Here is a 17,981-nt window from a genome sequence, read left to right on the forward strand (position 1 = left end):
TTTATTGAGTGTTTGTGTCATGAGATTGTTGAATTTTGTCTGCATCAATTGAAATGATCATCTGGTTTTGTCCTTCATCTTGTTAATGTGGTGTATTAAATAGATTTATTTTCATATGTTAAACCGTCCTTTCATTCCACGAATAAGTCCCACTGGTCATGGTGTATAATCCTTTTAATGTAGTGTTGAATTCAGTTAACTAGTATTTTGTTGAGGATTTTCACATCAGTATACTTAAGGGATATTTGCCTGCAGTTTTCTTTTTTTGCATCTTTCTCTCATTTTGGTGTTAAGGTAATTCTGACCTCATAGAATGAGTTTGGAAGTGTTGCAGTTCTTTCTTTTTTTTTCTTAAGACTTTATTTTTTAGAGCAGTTTTAGGTTCACAGCCAAATTGAGTAGAATGTACTGAGATATCCCAATATTCCCTGCCCTCACACAGGCAAAGCCTCCCCAGTTATCAACATCCTGCACTAGAGTAGTCCATCTGTTGCAATTGATGAATGTACGTGGACATGTCATTATCCTCCAAAGCCAATCGTTTACATTAGGGTTTACTCTTGGTGTTGTATGCCTCCCCTATTATCAATATCCTGCACCAGAGTGGTACATCTGTTGCAACTGATGAACCTACAGGGACACATCGTTATCCTCCAAAGCCCATAGTTTACATTAGGGTTTATTCTTGGTGTTGTACGTTCTGTGTGTTTAGACAAATTTATAGTGACATGTGTCCATCATTATAGTATCACACGGAGTAGGTTCACTGCCCTAGAAATCCTCTGTGTTCTGCCTGTTTATCTCTCCCTTCCCCCATCCCCTAGCAACCACTGACCTTGTTACTGTTTCCACAGTCACCTTTTCAAGGATGTCATGTAATTGGAATCATATAGTATATTGCCTCTTCAGGCTAGCATACTGTGTTCCTTCTTTTGTCTTTTTTTTTGTGTGTTTTATACTTTAAGTTCTGGGGAACATGTGCACAACATGCAGGTTTGTTATATATGTATACATGTGCCATGTTGGTGTGCTGCACCCATTAACTCGTCATTTAACATTAGGTATATCTCCTAATGCTATCCCTCCCCCTCCCCCAACCCCACGACAGGCCCCGGTGTGTGATGTTCCCCTTCCTATGTCCAAGTGTTCTCATTGTTCAATCCCCACCTATGAGTGAGAACATGCTGTGTTTGGTTTTCTGTCCTTGCGATAGTTTGCTGACAATGATGGTTTCCAGCTTCATCCATGTCCCTGCAAAAGACATGAACTCATCATTTTTTATGGCTGCATAGTATTCCATGGTGTATATGTGCCACATTTTCTTAATCCAGTCTATCATTGATGGACATTTGGGTTGGTTCCAAGTCTTTGCTATTGTGAATAGTGCCGCTATAAACATATGTGTACATGTGTCTTTATAGCAGCATGATTTATATTCCTTTGGGTATATACCCAGTAATGGGATGGCTGGGTCAAATGGTATTTCTAGTTCTAGGTCCTTGAGGAATCGCCACACTGTTTTCCACAATGGTTGAACTAGTTTACAGTCCCACCAACAGTGTAAAAGTGTTCCTATTTCTCCACATCCTCTCCAGCACTGTTGTTTCCTGACTTTTTAATGATCGCCATTCCAACTGGTGTGAGATGGTATCTCATTGTGGTTTTGATTTGCATTTCTCTGATGGCCAGTGATGATCATTTTTTCATGTGTCTGTTGGCTGCATCAGTGTCTTCTTTTGAGAATTGTCTGTTCATATCCTTCACCCACTTTCTGATGGGGTTGTTTGTTTTTTTCTTGTAAATTTGTTTGAGTTCATTGTAGATTCTGGATATTAGCCCTTTGTCAGATGAGTAGATTGCAATAATTTTCTCCCATTCTGTAGGTTGCCTGTTCACTCTGATGGTAGTTTCTTTTGCTGTGCAGAAGTTCTTTAGTTTAATTAGATCCCATTTGTCAATTTTGGCTTTTGTTGCCATTGCTTTTGGTGTTTTAGTCATGAAGTCCTTGCCCATGCCTATGTCCTGAATGGTATTGCCTAGGTTTTTTTCTAGGGTTTTTATGGTTTTAGGTCTAACATTTAAGTCTTTAATCCATCTTGAATTAATTTTTGTATAAGGTGTAAGGAAGGGATCCAGTTTCAGCTTTCTACATATGGCTAGCCAGTTTTCCCAGCACCATTTGTTAAATAGGGAATCCTTTCCCCATTTCTTGTTTTTGTCAGGTTTGTCAAAGATCAGATGGTTGTCGATGTGTGATATTATTTCTGAGGGCTCTGTTCTGTTCCATTGGTCTATATCTCTGTCTTGGTACCAGTACCATGCTGTTTTGGTTACTGTAGCCTTGTAGTATAGTTTGAAGTCAGGTAGCGTGATGCCTCCAGCTTTGTTCTTTTGGTTTAGGATTGTCTGGCAATGTGGGCTCTTTTTTGAGTCTTGCTCATTGCTAGCACAGCAGTCTGAGATCAAACTGCAAGGCGGCAGCGAGGCTCGGGGAGGGGTGCCCGCCATTGCTGAGGCTTGAGTAGGTAAACAAAGCGGCCAGGAAGTTCAAACTGGGTGGAGCCCACCACAGCTCAAGGAGGCCTGCCTGCCTCTGTAGACTCCACCTGTGGGGACAGGGCATAGCCAAACAAAAGGCAGCAGAAACCTCTGCAGACTTAAATGTCCCTGTCTGATAGCTTTGAAGAGAGTAGTGGTTCTCCCAGCACACAGCTTGAGATCTGAGAACGGACAGACTGCCTCATTAAGTGGGTCCCTGACCCCCAAGTAGCCTAACTGGGAGGCACCCCCCAGTAGGGGCAGACTGACACCCCACACGGCCGGGTACCCCTCTGAGATGAAGCTTCTGGAGGAACGATTGGGCAGCAATATTTGCTGTTCAGCAATATTCGCTGTTCTGCAGCCTCCACTGCTGATACCCAGGCAAACAGGGTCTGGAGTGGACCTCCAGCAAACTCCCAACAGACCTGCAGCTGAGGGTCCTGACTGTTAGAAGGAAAACTCAAACAGAAAGGACATCCACACCAAAACCCCATCGGTATGTCACCATCATCAAAGACCAAAGGTAGATAAAACCACAAAGGTGGGGAAAAAACAGAGCAGAAAAGCTGAAAATTCTGAAAATCAGAGGGCCTCTCCCCCGCCAAAGGAACGCAGCTCATCACCAGCAAAAGAACAAAGCTGGATGGAAAATGACTTTGACGAGTTGAGAGAAGAAGGCTTCAGACAATCAAACTTCTCCGAGCTAAAGGAGGAAGTTCGAACCCATCGCAAAGAAGCTAAAAACCTTGAAAAAAGATTAGACGAATGGCTAACTAGAATAACCAGTGTAGAGGAGTCCTTAAATGACCTGAAGGAGCTGAAATCCATGGCATGAGAACTACATGATGGATGTACAAGCTTTGGTAGCCAATTCGATCAACTGGAAGAAAGGGTATCAGTGATTGCAGTTCTTTCAAAGAGTTTCTGTTTTGATTCTTTCAAAGAGTTTGAGAAGGATTAGTGTTAGTTCTTATTTAAATATTTGATGGACTTCTCCAGTGAATCTATCTGGTCCTGGCCTTTTTTGTTGGGAGGTTTTTAATTACTATTTCAATTCTTTACTAGTTATAGGTATGTTCACATAGATTTCTTATTTCTTCATGATTTAGTACTGGTAGGCTGTATGTTTCTAGGAATTTATCCATTTCTTCTAGATTATCTGGTTTGATTGTAATTTAATAGTAGCCTCATAATGCTTTTTATTTCTATGACATCAGTTGAATGTCTTTTATTTCTAATTTTAGCTATTTCAATCTTCTCTCCATTTTAGTTATTGCAGCTAAAGATTTGCTAATTTTGTTCATCTTCTCAGAATACCAACTGTTGGTTTTGTTGTATTTTTTTCTTTTTTCCTATTTGTTTCATTTATCTCTGCTTTAAGCTAGTTGTGGATTTAGCTTATTTTTCTTTATTCCTTTAAGTGTCAGGTTAAATTGTTGAGTTGAGGTCTTTCTTCCTTTTTAATAAAACTTTCCTCTTAATACTGTTTTTGTTGCATTCCATCAGTTTTGGTATGCTGTGTTTTCATTATCATTTATCTCCAGATATTTTCTAAATTCCCTTGTGATTTCTTATTTGACCCATTGGTTGTTTAAAACTGCATTAATTCCTATACATTTGTGGATTTGCCTGTTTTTTTTTGTTTTGTTTTTTTGCTATTGATTTGTAGTTTCATTGTGCTGAGGTTGGAGAATATATTTGTATGACTTCAGTCTTCTTACATTTAAGGCTTTTTTTGTGGTCTAACATGTAGTCTCTCTTGGAGAATATTACATGTGCACTTGAGAAGAATGTGTATCCCCTGTTGTTGGGTGGAGTGTTCTGTATATGTTTGTTAGTTCCAACTGGTCTAAAGAGTTATTCAAGTCATCTGTGTCTTCTGTTTGATCTTCTGTCTGGTTGTTCTATTCTTACTGAAAGTGGGGTATTGAAGTCGCCTGTTAGTATTGTGTTGCTGGTCATTTCTTCCTTCAGTTCTTTTTTTTTTTTTTTAAAGGCGGAGTTTCGCTCTTTTGCCCAAGCTTGAGTGAAGTGCAATCTTGGCTCACTGCAACCTCATCCCCCTGGGCTTAAGTGATTCTTCTGCTTCAATCTCCTGAGTAGCTGGGATTATAGGCGCCTGCCACTACGCCCAGCTAATTTTTTTTGTATTTTTAGTAGAGATGAGGTTTCACTATATTGGCCAGACTGGTCTCCTGACCTCTGGTGATCCAACCACCTTCGGCCTCCCAAAGTGCTGGAATTACAGGCGTGAGCCACCACACCTGGCTATCTTCCTTCAGTTCTGTCAATGTTGCTTCACATATTTGACTGCTTTGATGTTAGATGTGTATATATTTATTGCTATATCTTTTTGGTGAATTTACCATTATATCATTATATAATGTCCCCCTTTTTCTCTTATGATAGTTTTTTTTTTTCTTAAAGTCTATTCTGTTTGATATATGTATGGCCGCTCCTGCTCTCCAGTTTCTCATTTGCATAGAATATCTTTTCCACCTTTTCACTTTTAGCCCATGTGTGTTTTTTGTTTGTTTGTTTGAGAAGGAGTCTCGCTCTGTCGCCCAGGCAGGCAGGAGTGCAGTGGCACGATCTTGGCTCACTGCAACCTCCACCTCCTGGGTTCAAGCAATTCTCCTGCCTCAGCCTCCCAAGTAGCTGGGATTACAGGCACATGCCACCATGTCCAGCTAATTTTTTGTATTTTTAGTAGAGACGGGGTTTCACCATGCTAGCCAGGCTGGTCTCGAACTCCTAACCTCATGATCTGCCCACCTTGGCCTCCCAAAGTGCTGGCATTACAGGTGTGAGCCACCATGCCTGGCCTCCATGTGTTTTTAGATATAAAGTGATTTTCTTGTAAGCACTTTATTGTTGGATCTCATATTTTTTAGCCATTCAATCAATGTCTTGGTATGTTTGATCTTTTTACATTTAAAATAATTACTGACAGGAAAGGACTTAGTATTACTTTGATGTTTAATACTTTTATGTTTAAAGTAATTACTGATACGAAAGGACTTAGTATTACTTTTGTTCATTGTTCATTGTTTTTTGTCTTACAGCTTTGTCTTTCCTCTCACTATGTTTTTTGTTGATTTTTTCTAGTGACGTTTTGATTCCCTTATTTCCCTTTGTATATATTCTACAGATATCTTCCTCATGGTTACCCTTGCAATTCCATAAAACATCTTAAAAGTTCTAACAATCTATTTTAAACTGACATTTTAAATATTTCAAACTGACAAATTAACTTCAGTCACGTATAAAAACCATGCTGCTTTACCTGTTTCTCTGCCTCCCATTTTATGTTATCGATGACTCAAATTGCCTGTTTTTACATTGCTTATCATTTAATATAGATTGTTACTTTTTATGCTTTTAGAAAAATTCTGGGCCAGGTGCTGTGACTCACGGCTGTAATCGCAGCACTTTGGGAGGCCAAGGTGGGCGGATCACTTGAGTTCAGGAGTTTGAGACCAGCCTGAGCAAATGGTGAAACCTCATCTCTACAAAAATCACAAAAATAAGCCAGGCATGGTGGCGAGTGCCTGTGGTCCCAGCTACTTGGGGGACTGAGGCAAGAGGATGGCTTGAGCCTGGGAGGCAAAGGTTGCCGAGTCGAGATCATGCCACGGCACTCCAGCCTGGGTGACAGAGCCAGGACCTGTCTAGAAAAAAAAAAAAATTATATACCAGATTTATAAGTGATTTACTCACCTACATTACAATAATACAGGATTCTATATTTGTCTATATATTTAAGTTCACCTGGGACTTATGTTTTTATTAATATATGGTTTTATGTTCTTCCTGTTTATCAGCTTTTCACTTACTTGTAGGTGCTCTTTTAGAATTTCCTATAGAATAAGTCTAGTGGTGATAAACTCCCTCAATTTTTATCTGAGAAAGTCTTAATTTCTGTTTTTGTTTGTTTTGAAAGGGCACTTTTGCTAAACATAGCATTCTTGATTGGCACCGCTTTTCTTTTGAATACATCATCCCACTTCCTAGACTGCAGGGTTTCTGCTAAGTCTGCTGAGAATCTAATGTGAGCTCCTTTGTGTGTACTGGGTTGCTTTTTTTTTTTTTTTTTTTTTTTTTGCTGCTTTCAATATGTCTGTCACTAGACAGTTTAATTATAATACGATGATATGTCTCAATGTAGATCCCTTAGATCCCTTTAGATTTATTCTGTTGGAATTATCTGAGATTCTTGAATTTGTATATCCATTTCTCTCAGATTTGGGAAGTTTCCAACCATTATTTCTTCACATAGGTCCTCTACCCCTTTCTTTCTTCTCCTTCTGAGGTTCCCATAATGCATGTTTTCTTCTATTTGATGCTATCCCAGAAGTCCCTCAGATTCTCTTCATTTTCCTTCATTCTTTTTTTCTTTTTTTGCTCATTTCTTTTCTTTTTCTTTCTTCTTTCTTTTTTTGGGATTTATCCTGCTTGGTGTTCTCTTAACTTCCTGGATCTGTGGTGGGGTGTCTGAAACTAATTTCAGGAGATCCCCAGTCATTATTACTTTATTTATTGCTTCTGTTCTTTTCTCTTTTAATTTTCTTGATGTTTCCATTATGCATATGCTACATTTTCTGTAGTTGTTCCACATTCTTGGATATTATTCCATTTTTTTCCGTCTTTTTTCTCTTTGCTTTTCAGTTTTGTAAGTCTCTAGTGACATGTCCTTAAGCTCAAAGATACTTTGCTCAAGAAGTGTCCAGTATACTGAGCTAATCAAATGCATTCTTCATTTTTGTTAGTGTTTTTGATCTCTAGCACTTCTTTTTAATTCTTTCTCAGAATTTCCATCTCTTTGCCTACATTATCCAACCATTGTTGCATGTTGCCTAATTTTTCCACTAGCACCCTCAGAATATTAACGGTGGTTGTTTTAAATTCCTGATCTGGTAATTCCAACATTCCTGCCATACCTGAGTCTGTTTGTGATGCCTGCTCTGTCTCTTCAAGCTGTGTTTTTGCCTTTTAGTATGCTTTGTAATTTTTTGTTGAAAGCTGGACATGATATACTAAGTGAAAAGAATTGCAGTAAATAGGCCATTAGTCATGTAGTAGTGAGGTACAGGGGAAGGGGAGGCATTCTATCATTTTATAATTATATCTGAACCTTTTTTTAAAATTAGGACAGAGCAAAGCTCTCACTCTGGTACCCAAGCTAGGATGCAGTGGCATAATCTTGACTCACTGCAGCCTCTACCTCCTGAGTTCAAGCCATCCTCCTGCCTCAGCCTCCCAAATAGCTGGGACTACTGGCACACACCACCATGCCCAGCTAATTTTTTTTTTTTTTTTGGTAGAAATGGGGTCTCTCTCTGTTGCCCAGGCTGGTCTTGAACATCTGGAATCAAGCACTCCTCCCACCCCAGCCTCCCAAAGTGCTGGGATTACAGATGTGAGCCACCACACTTGGCCTGTCTCAGTCTTTAAGTGAGCCTGTGGCCCTGTGGTCTGAACTTCACAAGTGCCCCTCACTTCTTTTCCCAGAATTTAGGTGGAACCAGATGGCTGGAGGGAGCTGGAGTTGGGTATCTTCTGTTCCACGTAGGTTAGAGCTGATTGGAGTTGGGTATTTTTGCTCTTTCCCCAGGTCAGTTAGATTCTAAAACCACAGTAGATTGTGATCTGGTAAAATAGTTTTTCTTGGGGGAAGGCCTTGTTGAGAACATAATGCTTCTCCCGACCACCCCCAATACCTGAGGGGATTTTTCCTGGTAGAGCTTCAAGAGGTAAAACTCAAAAAAGCATTTGGGTCCCCTGGAAGTTTTTTAACTCTCAGACTTGTCCACACTGAGTCTCTGGCAATTTGTTTATTACAGTTCAGGCTTTGCTACCAGTACTGGTTCTTATGGTGGTTTTTTACTCAGGGTTTCTGTTAAGTTGTGACTCTTTGTATCTGCTGTCTGTCAGAAAAGGGAATGTTTCTCAGCTCTTCTAAAGGACTACTTTTCAGAAGGCCCACAAAGCAGTGAAATAACTGAGGATGCAAGTTGGGTGAGGAATTACTACCATGGCTATGGTTCCTAAGAAATCAGTGCATTCATGAGTTATTTGAAAAGGAACTGTTTTATTACCTCATGTCCAGAGATAAAGATCCTAAGGTCTGTACTGTAATAGCTTTGACTGAAGGAGACTGAGAAAGTTGGTGCTATAGGTTGATTTGTATCGTGGCACTCTTTTATCATTTGCCTGTAGCTGTATTTGCTTAGGAAAACCATGCTTCAGTCCACCCCTGCCTCTTTCTACTTTAGTCGGTGTTGTTTGCACCAAATGGATTATTTGGAATTAAGTTGGATTGGGATGGGCATTGCACCAAATCAAAATTTGATAATTTCGCATTTTAGGTCTTATAAGCATGTAACACATACTATTACGTAGTATGAAAGCAAACTGTGTACTTTGCATACATGAATTCAGTTCGTTTTCAGAGCAGCCTAATTAGGAAAGTACTGTCATGTCTATTTTATGGATAAGGAATATGAGACTTAGAAAGGTCAAATAAATTACCTCAGGATACACAAGCAGCTAAAGGTAAGTGGCAGGGCTGTAATTCAACCTCCTGATTCCAAACACTAGTAAATACTACCGTACTCTTTTCAGTCACTACCGTTTCATGGCTTTCATTCTTCCCATTCTCCTTCTCTTGTCATTGCCTCCACTCCACTCCTACTTTTCCTTCTCCTCTAACTCACTATGTCAAAGAGAAAAGGAAAGACCATTTTTGAGACAAACTAATTTGCTGAAAGTTCAAGTCTACTAGCAGTATATAATACTCATTTCATCATATTCTACATTAACAAGGTAAAATATCCATTTACATTTCTGCTTTGGAACCTGGCATGCCCTTTGTTCACATTTCTGTTAGGATCATACTATTTTATTGATTTGTATGCACTATTTAGAAGGAAATTTTATGTATGACTTCCTATAGTCACCTTTGCCACTCTGAGAGCTGCAACAAATATTAGACTAATCTAATCAACAAGCAGAAGTCATCTAGAAGCAATTGGGCTTTATGCAAAAATAATGTAGGCCCACTGTCCCAAGTGTAACTGAGATGGACAGGTTTTTTTAATTTAATTTCCTTTATATATAGGAAAAGAAAAATTTTAGATTAGGGTGTACATAAATTTGAGTTTGTTGAAGTTGGCTCTGGAAGGGTGTTGTACACCCTCATTTCCTAGTGGCCTGAAAAAGAATAATAAAAGAAAAATAATGAACCTTCTGTACTTAGTAAAAGGAAATGCTTTTTTTTTTTTTGAGACGGAGTTTCACTCTTGTTGCCCAGGCTGGTGTGCAATGGTGCGATCTCGGCTCAACCTCTGCTTCCCGGGTTCAAGTGATTCTCCTGCCTCAGCCTCCCAAGTAGCTGGGATTACAGGCATGCGTTACCACACCCAGCTAATTTTGTATTTTTTGTAGAGACAGAGTTTATCTAAGTCGATCAGGCTATTCTTGAACTCCCGACCTCAGGTGATCCGCCTGCCTCAACCTCACAAAGTGCTGGGATTACAGGCATGAGCCACTATGCCTAGCCTAGGAAATGCTTTTTAAGTATTTGAGGTCTGGCACAATATTTACCATTCCAAAACTCCCATTAGCTTTGGTTTTTCTCCTCAGGATGATAAATCTTTATTCAGAAAGGCTTTGAGTACAGTTGTAGTTTATCTGCATAGATAATATCAACCAAGTTAGAATCAATACAGAGTAATATAGAATGACTATTTAAAATACTATAGGGAAAAGTTGGATTTTATTTTTTAAGCTAGATTACCCAAAGTTAAATTTGGCCAAAGCGGATATCAGTTCCTAGACCTGGGTTTTAACTTAAATGGATTTATTTATGGCCTCTAAGACAATCATTTTATTCTCACTGCATTCATGAAATAATTCACTAACACATTTCTCCCAAAGAGTTGCTAATGCAATGCTCTTTCCCTCAGTGGAATCATCTGATTGTTTTAGCCCAGGCACTATCATCTTATCATCAGAATATGTAAGAAATGTTTGACCTTTAATTAAAGTTGCAGAATATTAGCTGCTACTGTGTAGCATTCTAGAAATGTTTATAAAAATATGAAACCATGGGAGATGGGAATAAAAAATAGTCTTCATCCCTTCTTCGTGTTAAATATCTGAAGAAAAAAGTGTTCTGGCTGATGAATTGGAAACGTTTTCATCCCCAGTAAATACGTAGCTGCTTAAGTATATTTCTTAACACTATGAATCAAAGGGGAATATTTAAATGTGACCAAAAATTCTACATACATAACCTAGGAGGCAATATAATACAACATAACAGCTAAGACTGTGCAAAGGCTTTAGAGCCCAACAGACCTGGGCTGGAATTCTGGATCCCCCATTTATTGGCTGTGTGACCTTGTGCAAGTTTCTTAACCTTGCCAAACACCCATTCATGTGTAAATGTATCTAATAGTACCTACTTCACAAGGTGTGTGGTGGGAGGGATTTAAATCAGTTTATGAAAAATGCCTACAATAGTGCTTGGCACATAGAACTCAACAAGTGGTAGCAATTATTATTATAAAAGCAAAAGAATCTCAAATAAAAATCATAAAATATTAGTGTCATCAAAATTCAGTCATTAAACATATTTTATGATTAAAAAGAAGACTGCCAAAATCATGAAGCAGTTGGAAAATAAAAACATTACACTTGAAATTTCAATAACAGTAAGTTTGAGCTAGTTGTATTTTTGTTTTAGAATTTTTTGGTTATCATGAGATTTGACATCTTAAGTAAAAGGTCTATTTGTTATACCACGTTCTGGTGTGCTCTAGTGGTTTTGACAAGGTATACACATAGATGTTAGAAAAAAAAAACCCTTTGGTTGTTGCAATTTTCTCCTTATTGCATCTAATTGAAAACATAGAGGAAAGTGTAGTACACGTCTGTGGGTACTTTTCATACTAGTGATAGTACCATGGAAGTCTTTAAGAGAACTCCTATAGGCTTAGAATGTAGTGAAAATATTAGGGGACTCTATAGCATTTGTATTACCACCCTTACCCTTACTCTTCACCCACTCACCTGCAAAAAAACAAAAAAGAAAAAAGAAACTATTCTAGTAATCAGCTGCTTCATTGTGCTAAAAAGTATTTCTGTTTTGGAAATACTTGCCAATGAAGCAAAAAGAATTTGGCATTTGGAAATATCTTCCATTGGCATAGCTTGTAATACAATTCACAGAAACTTTTAAAAACAACTTGAATATAGTATCTGTAAACTTTCATATTTACCACACTTTGGGGACAGGATCTTAAATCTTCCTATCTTATTCATCTTCACTTTTGAAGTTCTTTCAGAAATGTTCATGCTGATTAATAGTTAAACGATTTAAGTATTAACTTACCCATTTCTAGCACATATAATATAGTAGTAGCCTCTTAGTTGTTTTCTTGCTTCTGAAGCAGCCAGCATCCTTACACATTTTTCATTACTCATTATTGTCCTCAAAAATTGCTCTTCAAGCAAAATGTGGTTTCCTGTATTTCCTGTGTCATTCAATTATTGTATTTCTCCAAGTCTAACCCTAAGAACTAGATACCACACACTGTTTCCTAACAGATGGAAAATCCTTATGTTTTCACTTAACATCCCTCTATTAAGCAGCTCTCTCTGGGAGATGTCTCCCTTGCCCCATTAGTATGTTAAAGCGGCCAGATCCCTGAAATATAAATGATAAAAGTGGATTTCATATCTGACATTTTAAGTTACCAGGCATTTTTCCTTTATGGCTTAATCATTGAGATTTTTGAAGATAATATGTACAGGACGGGAAAGATTTTTATTTCAGAGACTGAAAAAAAGCAACATAGCATTTTAGTAGATTGCATAAAAATGGAGCAAGTTAATTTTTATAACTTTTTACTTTAGCTATTAAAGACTTTTTTTATAACTACATTTTAACAGCTTTTAATCTAACCTTAATAATAAATATTAGTTCCTTTGCCCAGGGTTTGGAAATAATCAGAAAGAATTCTCAGGCAAATTGGCTTTTTAAAATATTTTATCCTGTTGTATTTTGTTGAGATTCCTTGGCAACTGGTACAGGGAAAAGAAGAATAAAAAATAAGATTCATTTATTTCTTATTTGCTAGAAAAAAAGCTGCTATTCATACCAAACACACTTTTGGACTACAGGGCAATTAAAAAGAATTCAATACTAAGAAAAAAAGCTGCTATTGTTTTCTTCACTGACAGAAGCAGCGAGTAAGTGGCAACTCATGACTCTAATGATGCATCATCCCTAGGCAGATTATTTATAATGCATATGTAAAGTCAGTATAACTAGTGAAATCTATATGTATTTAACCCTGAATCTTCAATCTCTTTTATCTTTTACTTTGAGGAAACCTATTCTTGGTTTACTTGATACCCGGACTAGTTTGGTATAGAATTGAACAATTAACTTCTACATCAATTTGTCTGCACTGTGACCATTTTAACTAGCTCAGTTTTAAGCCTTGTTTAGAAATGGTAATTCCTCTTCCTAAATTTAATTTTATGTCCAAATGTTTTTGTTACAGCCTGGCCAAATTCAGGTCCCCAACTAACTTACTTTCATATTTATTCAAAGACTGAAAGAAGGCCACAAGGATGAAGCATAAATGAAGGGTGGATTGGTATGAGATGAAACAGGATGGGGGGGTAGGGGGATCAGATCATATATAGCTATATGAAGGCCATAATAAGGAGATCAAATTTTATTCTCAGGGAAGCCATTTAAATTAGAATGTCATGATGTGATATTTCATTTTTAAAAGATCTCTCTAGGTGCTAAAAACTACATGGGGCAGGAATAGATGGGAGACCAGAGAGGAGGCTCTTAGCATAATCTAGATTAGACCAGAGTAATCAAGGTGATGGAGAGAAGGGGAAAGATTCAGGACATGTTTTGTAGATAAAAGGTTCCAAGATCTGGTGACAGATTATATGAAGGCTCTAAGGAAAAGAGGCATCAAAGATAGGCCTAGGCCTGATATTCAGTTCATGCCACTGCCTTGGCTGCCCAGGTCTTTGTGTGAATCTTGTTATGAAGGGCCAATGCTTTTCTGTATCTGATGAGCCAAAGTTTTGGGCTTGAAATGGGGAAAAATCATGGATGAACAAGTTTGAAGAGGAGACAATCTAAGTTCTGTCCAGCTACATGTTTTAACGTTCCCCGATTGATGAGATTTACTTTAAAAGTACCTTCATGAAATTTTTCTGAAACTTTACAGCAGTGCCAAAAACATTCCAGACAAAAGTGTGTCCTGTTGTTTCATATAACAGACATGAATCTGATTTCTTCCACAACTTCTGACATCTTATCCGCTAGCTTTGTTAGCCTGCAGGGGTTTCTATGAGGGTTTCTCACCCTCAGCACTACTGACATTTAGATGGGGTACTTTGGTTTAGGGGGCTGTTCAGTACATTATAGGATGTTTAGCACCATCCCTGGTCCACAAGATGCCAGCCGCAACTCTGTTATGAAAACCAAAAATGTTTCCAGATATCACCAAATGTCCTTTGGGAGCAAAATCATCCCCAGTTTAGAACCAAACTCATGGTGCTAATAGTAACAAAACTAACACTTATTAAGCACTTGTTATAGCCTTTTTATCTTATACTACCAGAGCCAGTAGGTAATGTTTAAAATCTTTCTTTTTTTTTTTTGAGACGGAGTCTTGCTCTGTCACCCAGGCTGGAGTGCAGTGGCGCGCTCTCGGCTCACTGCAAGCTCCGCCTCCCGGGTTCACGCCATTCTCCTGCCTCAGCCTCTCCGAGTAGCTGGGACTACAGGTGCCCGCCACCACGCCCGGCTAATTTTTTTTTGTATTTTTAGTAGAGACGGGGTTTCACTGTGGTCTCGATCTCCTGACCTCATGATCCGCCCGCCTCGGCCTCCCAAAGTACTGGGATTACAAGCATGAGCCACCGCGCCCAGCCTATGTTTAAAATCTTATAAATCATAAAAATAGATAAATGCCTTTAATTTCTATTGTAAATGTAATTGTAAATCCACTGAACAATTGATGTTGGACCACAGCCTTTTGAGTATGAATCCACTGGCTGGATTTCCAAATTGCCATGGTACATGAAGCATTTTCTACCATTTTTAGTTTCAATATTTTAGTGGGGGAAAAACTGGATTCTGCTTTCATCCTTGCTTTCTACATATGTCCCATACCCATTTTAACCACTTTTTGGGTGGGGATGGGTTGAGGGGAGCAACTAGGTTTTTTTTTTTTTTAAGTATTTCTAATGCATTCAACCTAGCTTTCAAATAAAACCAGAAGTCTTTTACACTCACAGTTTATGGACTGCTGAATATTTAACTAAATTACATAATTACCCTAAGTAAAACAAACAGGTTCAATGACCACTGCCACTAGCCTTTTGTAAGCATGCAGCTGATCATCTGGTGGGACAAAAGCATAGGGCTGGTTAGAGAATAGCCTCCTAGCCACAGTCTTCTACCATGTGATAAGTAAGTATGCCTATCGGCTAGTTTTACTAGGTAAAAATTGGTTAAGAGGTATTGTACGTGCGAAACACCATGTAAATTACTCTACTTGCATTCTCTTTTAATCTTCACAACAACCCTAATACATAATTATGTTAATGTTTGTGTTTTGCATTTGAGAAAACAAACATAAAGATAAGTGTTTTACAGAAGGTTACATAGTTAATGAAAGGACCAGGATGGGAACCCCAGGCATTCTAATATGTGCTTTACCATTTCATCACAAGTCCAAGGCCATAAAATTAATTTTCTACAGAGCACTAAGCTCCAGTTTGGTCCATGATCACAAACTGTACCTTGGAATCTTGACCTGTCATCTTCAAACTAAGTGCTATGGCAATAAAATATGGGATATTAATATAAATCTACTACTTGGAACAATTCAAAGGATTGATAAGAAGCTCAGTGACTCCAAATCAAATCTATACATTTAAAGATAACCCAGACAAATATACCTGTATTAGTTTCCTATTTCTTTGATAACAAATCACCAAAAGCTTAATGCCCTAAAACAACAAAAATATATTATCTATAGGTTAGAAGTTTGACACAGGTCTCACAGGGCCAAAACCAAGGTGTCAGCAGGACTGTGTTCCTTTCTGGAGGTTCGAGGGAAGAATCCATTTCCTTACCTTTTCTAGCTTCTGGAGGGCACTCACATTCCTTGACTTGTGACCCTTCTTCCCCCTATCTTCGAAGCCAGTAGTTGCATCTCCCTGACCATTCATCTGTAGCCACATCGCCCCGACTGAATTTTCCTGCTTCCTTCTTCCACTTTTCAAAACCCTTGTGACCACATTGAGCTCACATGGATAATACAGGCTGATCTCCCTACCTCAATAAAATGAGCCTTAGAGCCTTGGCACAGCTTTGAGCCACAGTCAGTTCCTGTTCAGCTACATTAACTGTTTTGTTTTTAGTAGGCGTTTTCACAAGGTGATGTGACTCAAAAGTTTGATTTGTATGAGAAATCAGTCATGATTGAATTGCATAACTATCTGTCCTCAAAGTCCATGTAAATAGATCTATGTAATTATAATTAAACACAATAATTACAGATATATCAGAGGTCCTTTAGTCTTCTAATAGTTGAGTCTAGTAAGTCTCACCGAATTCCACACACACGATTCTAACATATGTACACATGCATTTGTTACAGAATGTAATTTAGATACTATAGTAACCAAATTCAAGGTAATGGACAAAAATTAGTAATTTTCATTAAAGCTTTCTATTTCTGGCTCCTCCTGAATGTGCGTTTTAAATGACTAGGACATCAAAGGGATTGTTTCAGATGAACTATCAGCACCTTTTTTATGTGTCATGTTCATCCAGACTATCCATCCAGATAATGGCTTTATTTCTGACACGTTTTATATAAGTTTTTATCTACATATTCATGTAGTGGAAAAAAACTCACAAAAGTGCTTTCAAGCACTCACAGTGGTGTCTAAGCCACTATTAATTGAAAAAGCTGCTGTATTTAAAAAACTGCTAGTTCCTGTGAACCATGATCACGCCACTGCACTCCAGCCTGGGCCAAAAGTGCGAGACTCCGTCTCCAAAACAAAAAACAACTGCTAGTTCCTTTAAAAACTTAGAAAACTACACTGGAACTCCAAAAAGAGCTATGAATTAATAAATTTCTATGATTATAAAACTGATAAATTCCACAGTAAGGCAATTAAAGTGGCAATATTAATAGTATACCCTTTATTGAATACCTATGTGTCTGGCCCTTTGCTCATTTCATCCTTATAACCTGCAAGGTAAGTTAATCTTTTTACTGTTAAAGAACTGGATGGCAAAGGCTAAGCAACTTGCCAAGCGCCACAGAGCCTGGTAAATGTTGGAGATTTGAAGCCCAGTGTGACTCATTTTGAATCTGTTTTTATTTGCTAATATAGTTAAACATTTGAGTATATTCTCATGTTTCCATTTTTATTTAAAAAATGACTCAGAGTTTGAACATTTTAGTAGTGAAATTTTGTTCTCTGGCATTAAATATTTCAAAACTAGCATTTGGTTAGGTAAAACACTGATGTAATTATGAGTCTTATTAAAATATTTTGCAAAGATAATCAAGGTAAACAAATTTCTCATCAATTTTTAACTAGTTTAGGTAAAATGTTAATTACTTAAATTGAAACTTCAGGTCCTAGGACTTAGATAAGCAGATCCTTGAGTCCGATGCAAAAGGCATCATTCAAAGATAAATACATCAAAAGGCAATAACTGAGGACTAACTTGAAAAGTTTGAAAGGTGAAAAAACAGTTCTCATATTTTCTGTTTTCAGGAGATGAGTATGATGTATGTGCCATTTGTTTGGATGAGTATGAAGATGGAGACAAACTCAGAATCCTTCCCTGTTCCCATGGTATGAGTAATTACATACTGCTTTGAATTTTCATATAGTTAATTTATATTTAGGTTCCATATTCCAAGGGAAGAGACGGAAAATAGTTATTAGCACACCATAAGCCAGGCCCTGTACTAATTAGTGGTCTCATTCAGGGATGGAGGTGTATTTATAAAAATTTACAAACTTTCAGGCCGGGCATGGTGGCTCACGCCTGTAATCCCTTTGGGAGGCCAAGGCAGGCAGATCATGAGGTCAGGAGATCGAGACCATCCTGGCTAACACAGTGAAACCCCGTCTCTACTAAAAATATAAAAAATTAGCTGGGCGTGGTGGCGGGCGCCTGTAATCCCAGCTACTAGGGAGGCTGAGGCAGGAGAATGGCGTGAACCCGGGAGGCAGATGTTACAGTGAGCCGAGATCGCGCCACTGCACTCCAGCCTGGGTGACAGAGCAAGACTCCATCTCAAAAAAAAAAATAATAATAATTTATAAACTTTCTTCCCGTCCCTACGTGATACATACAG

General features: G+C 38.2%; 1 protein-coding gene across 2 annotated transcripts in view; it reads left to right on the top strand.

Annotated features, from left to right (window-relative positions):
* Window positions 1–17,981, top strand: part of RNF13 (ring finger protein 13) — a 177,176-nt gene that overhangs the window by 157,715 nt on the left and 1,480 nt on the right. For both annotated transcript variants that reach the window (XM_055250875.2, XM_055250877.2), the window contains one exon: window positions 17,392–17,472. In XM_055250875.2, coding sequence (XP_055106850.1) covers window positions 17,392–17,472 — 81 coding nt within the window. The remainder of the gene's footprint in view (window positions 1–17,391; window positions 17,473–17,981) is intronic.

Source organism: Symphalangus syndactylus, chromosome 17 (genome assembly GCF_028878055.3).
Source record: "Symphalangus syndactylus isolate Jambi chromosome 17, NHGRI_mSymSyn1-v2.1_pri, whole genome shotgun sequence".
Classification (NCBI taxonomy): domain Eukaryota; kingdom Metazoa; phylum Chordata; class Mammalia; order Primates; family Hylobatidae; genus Symphalangus; species Symphalangus syndactylus.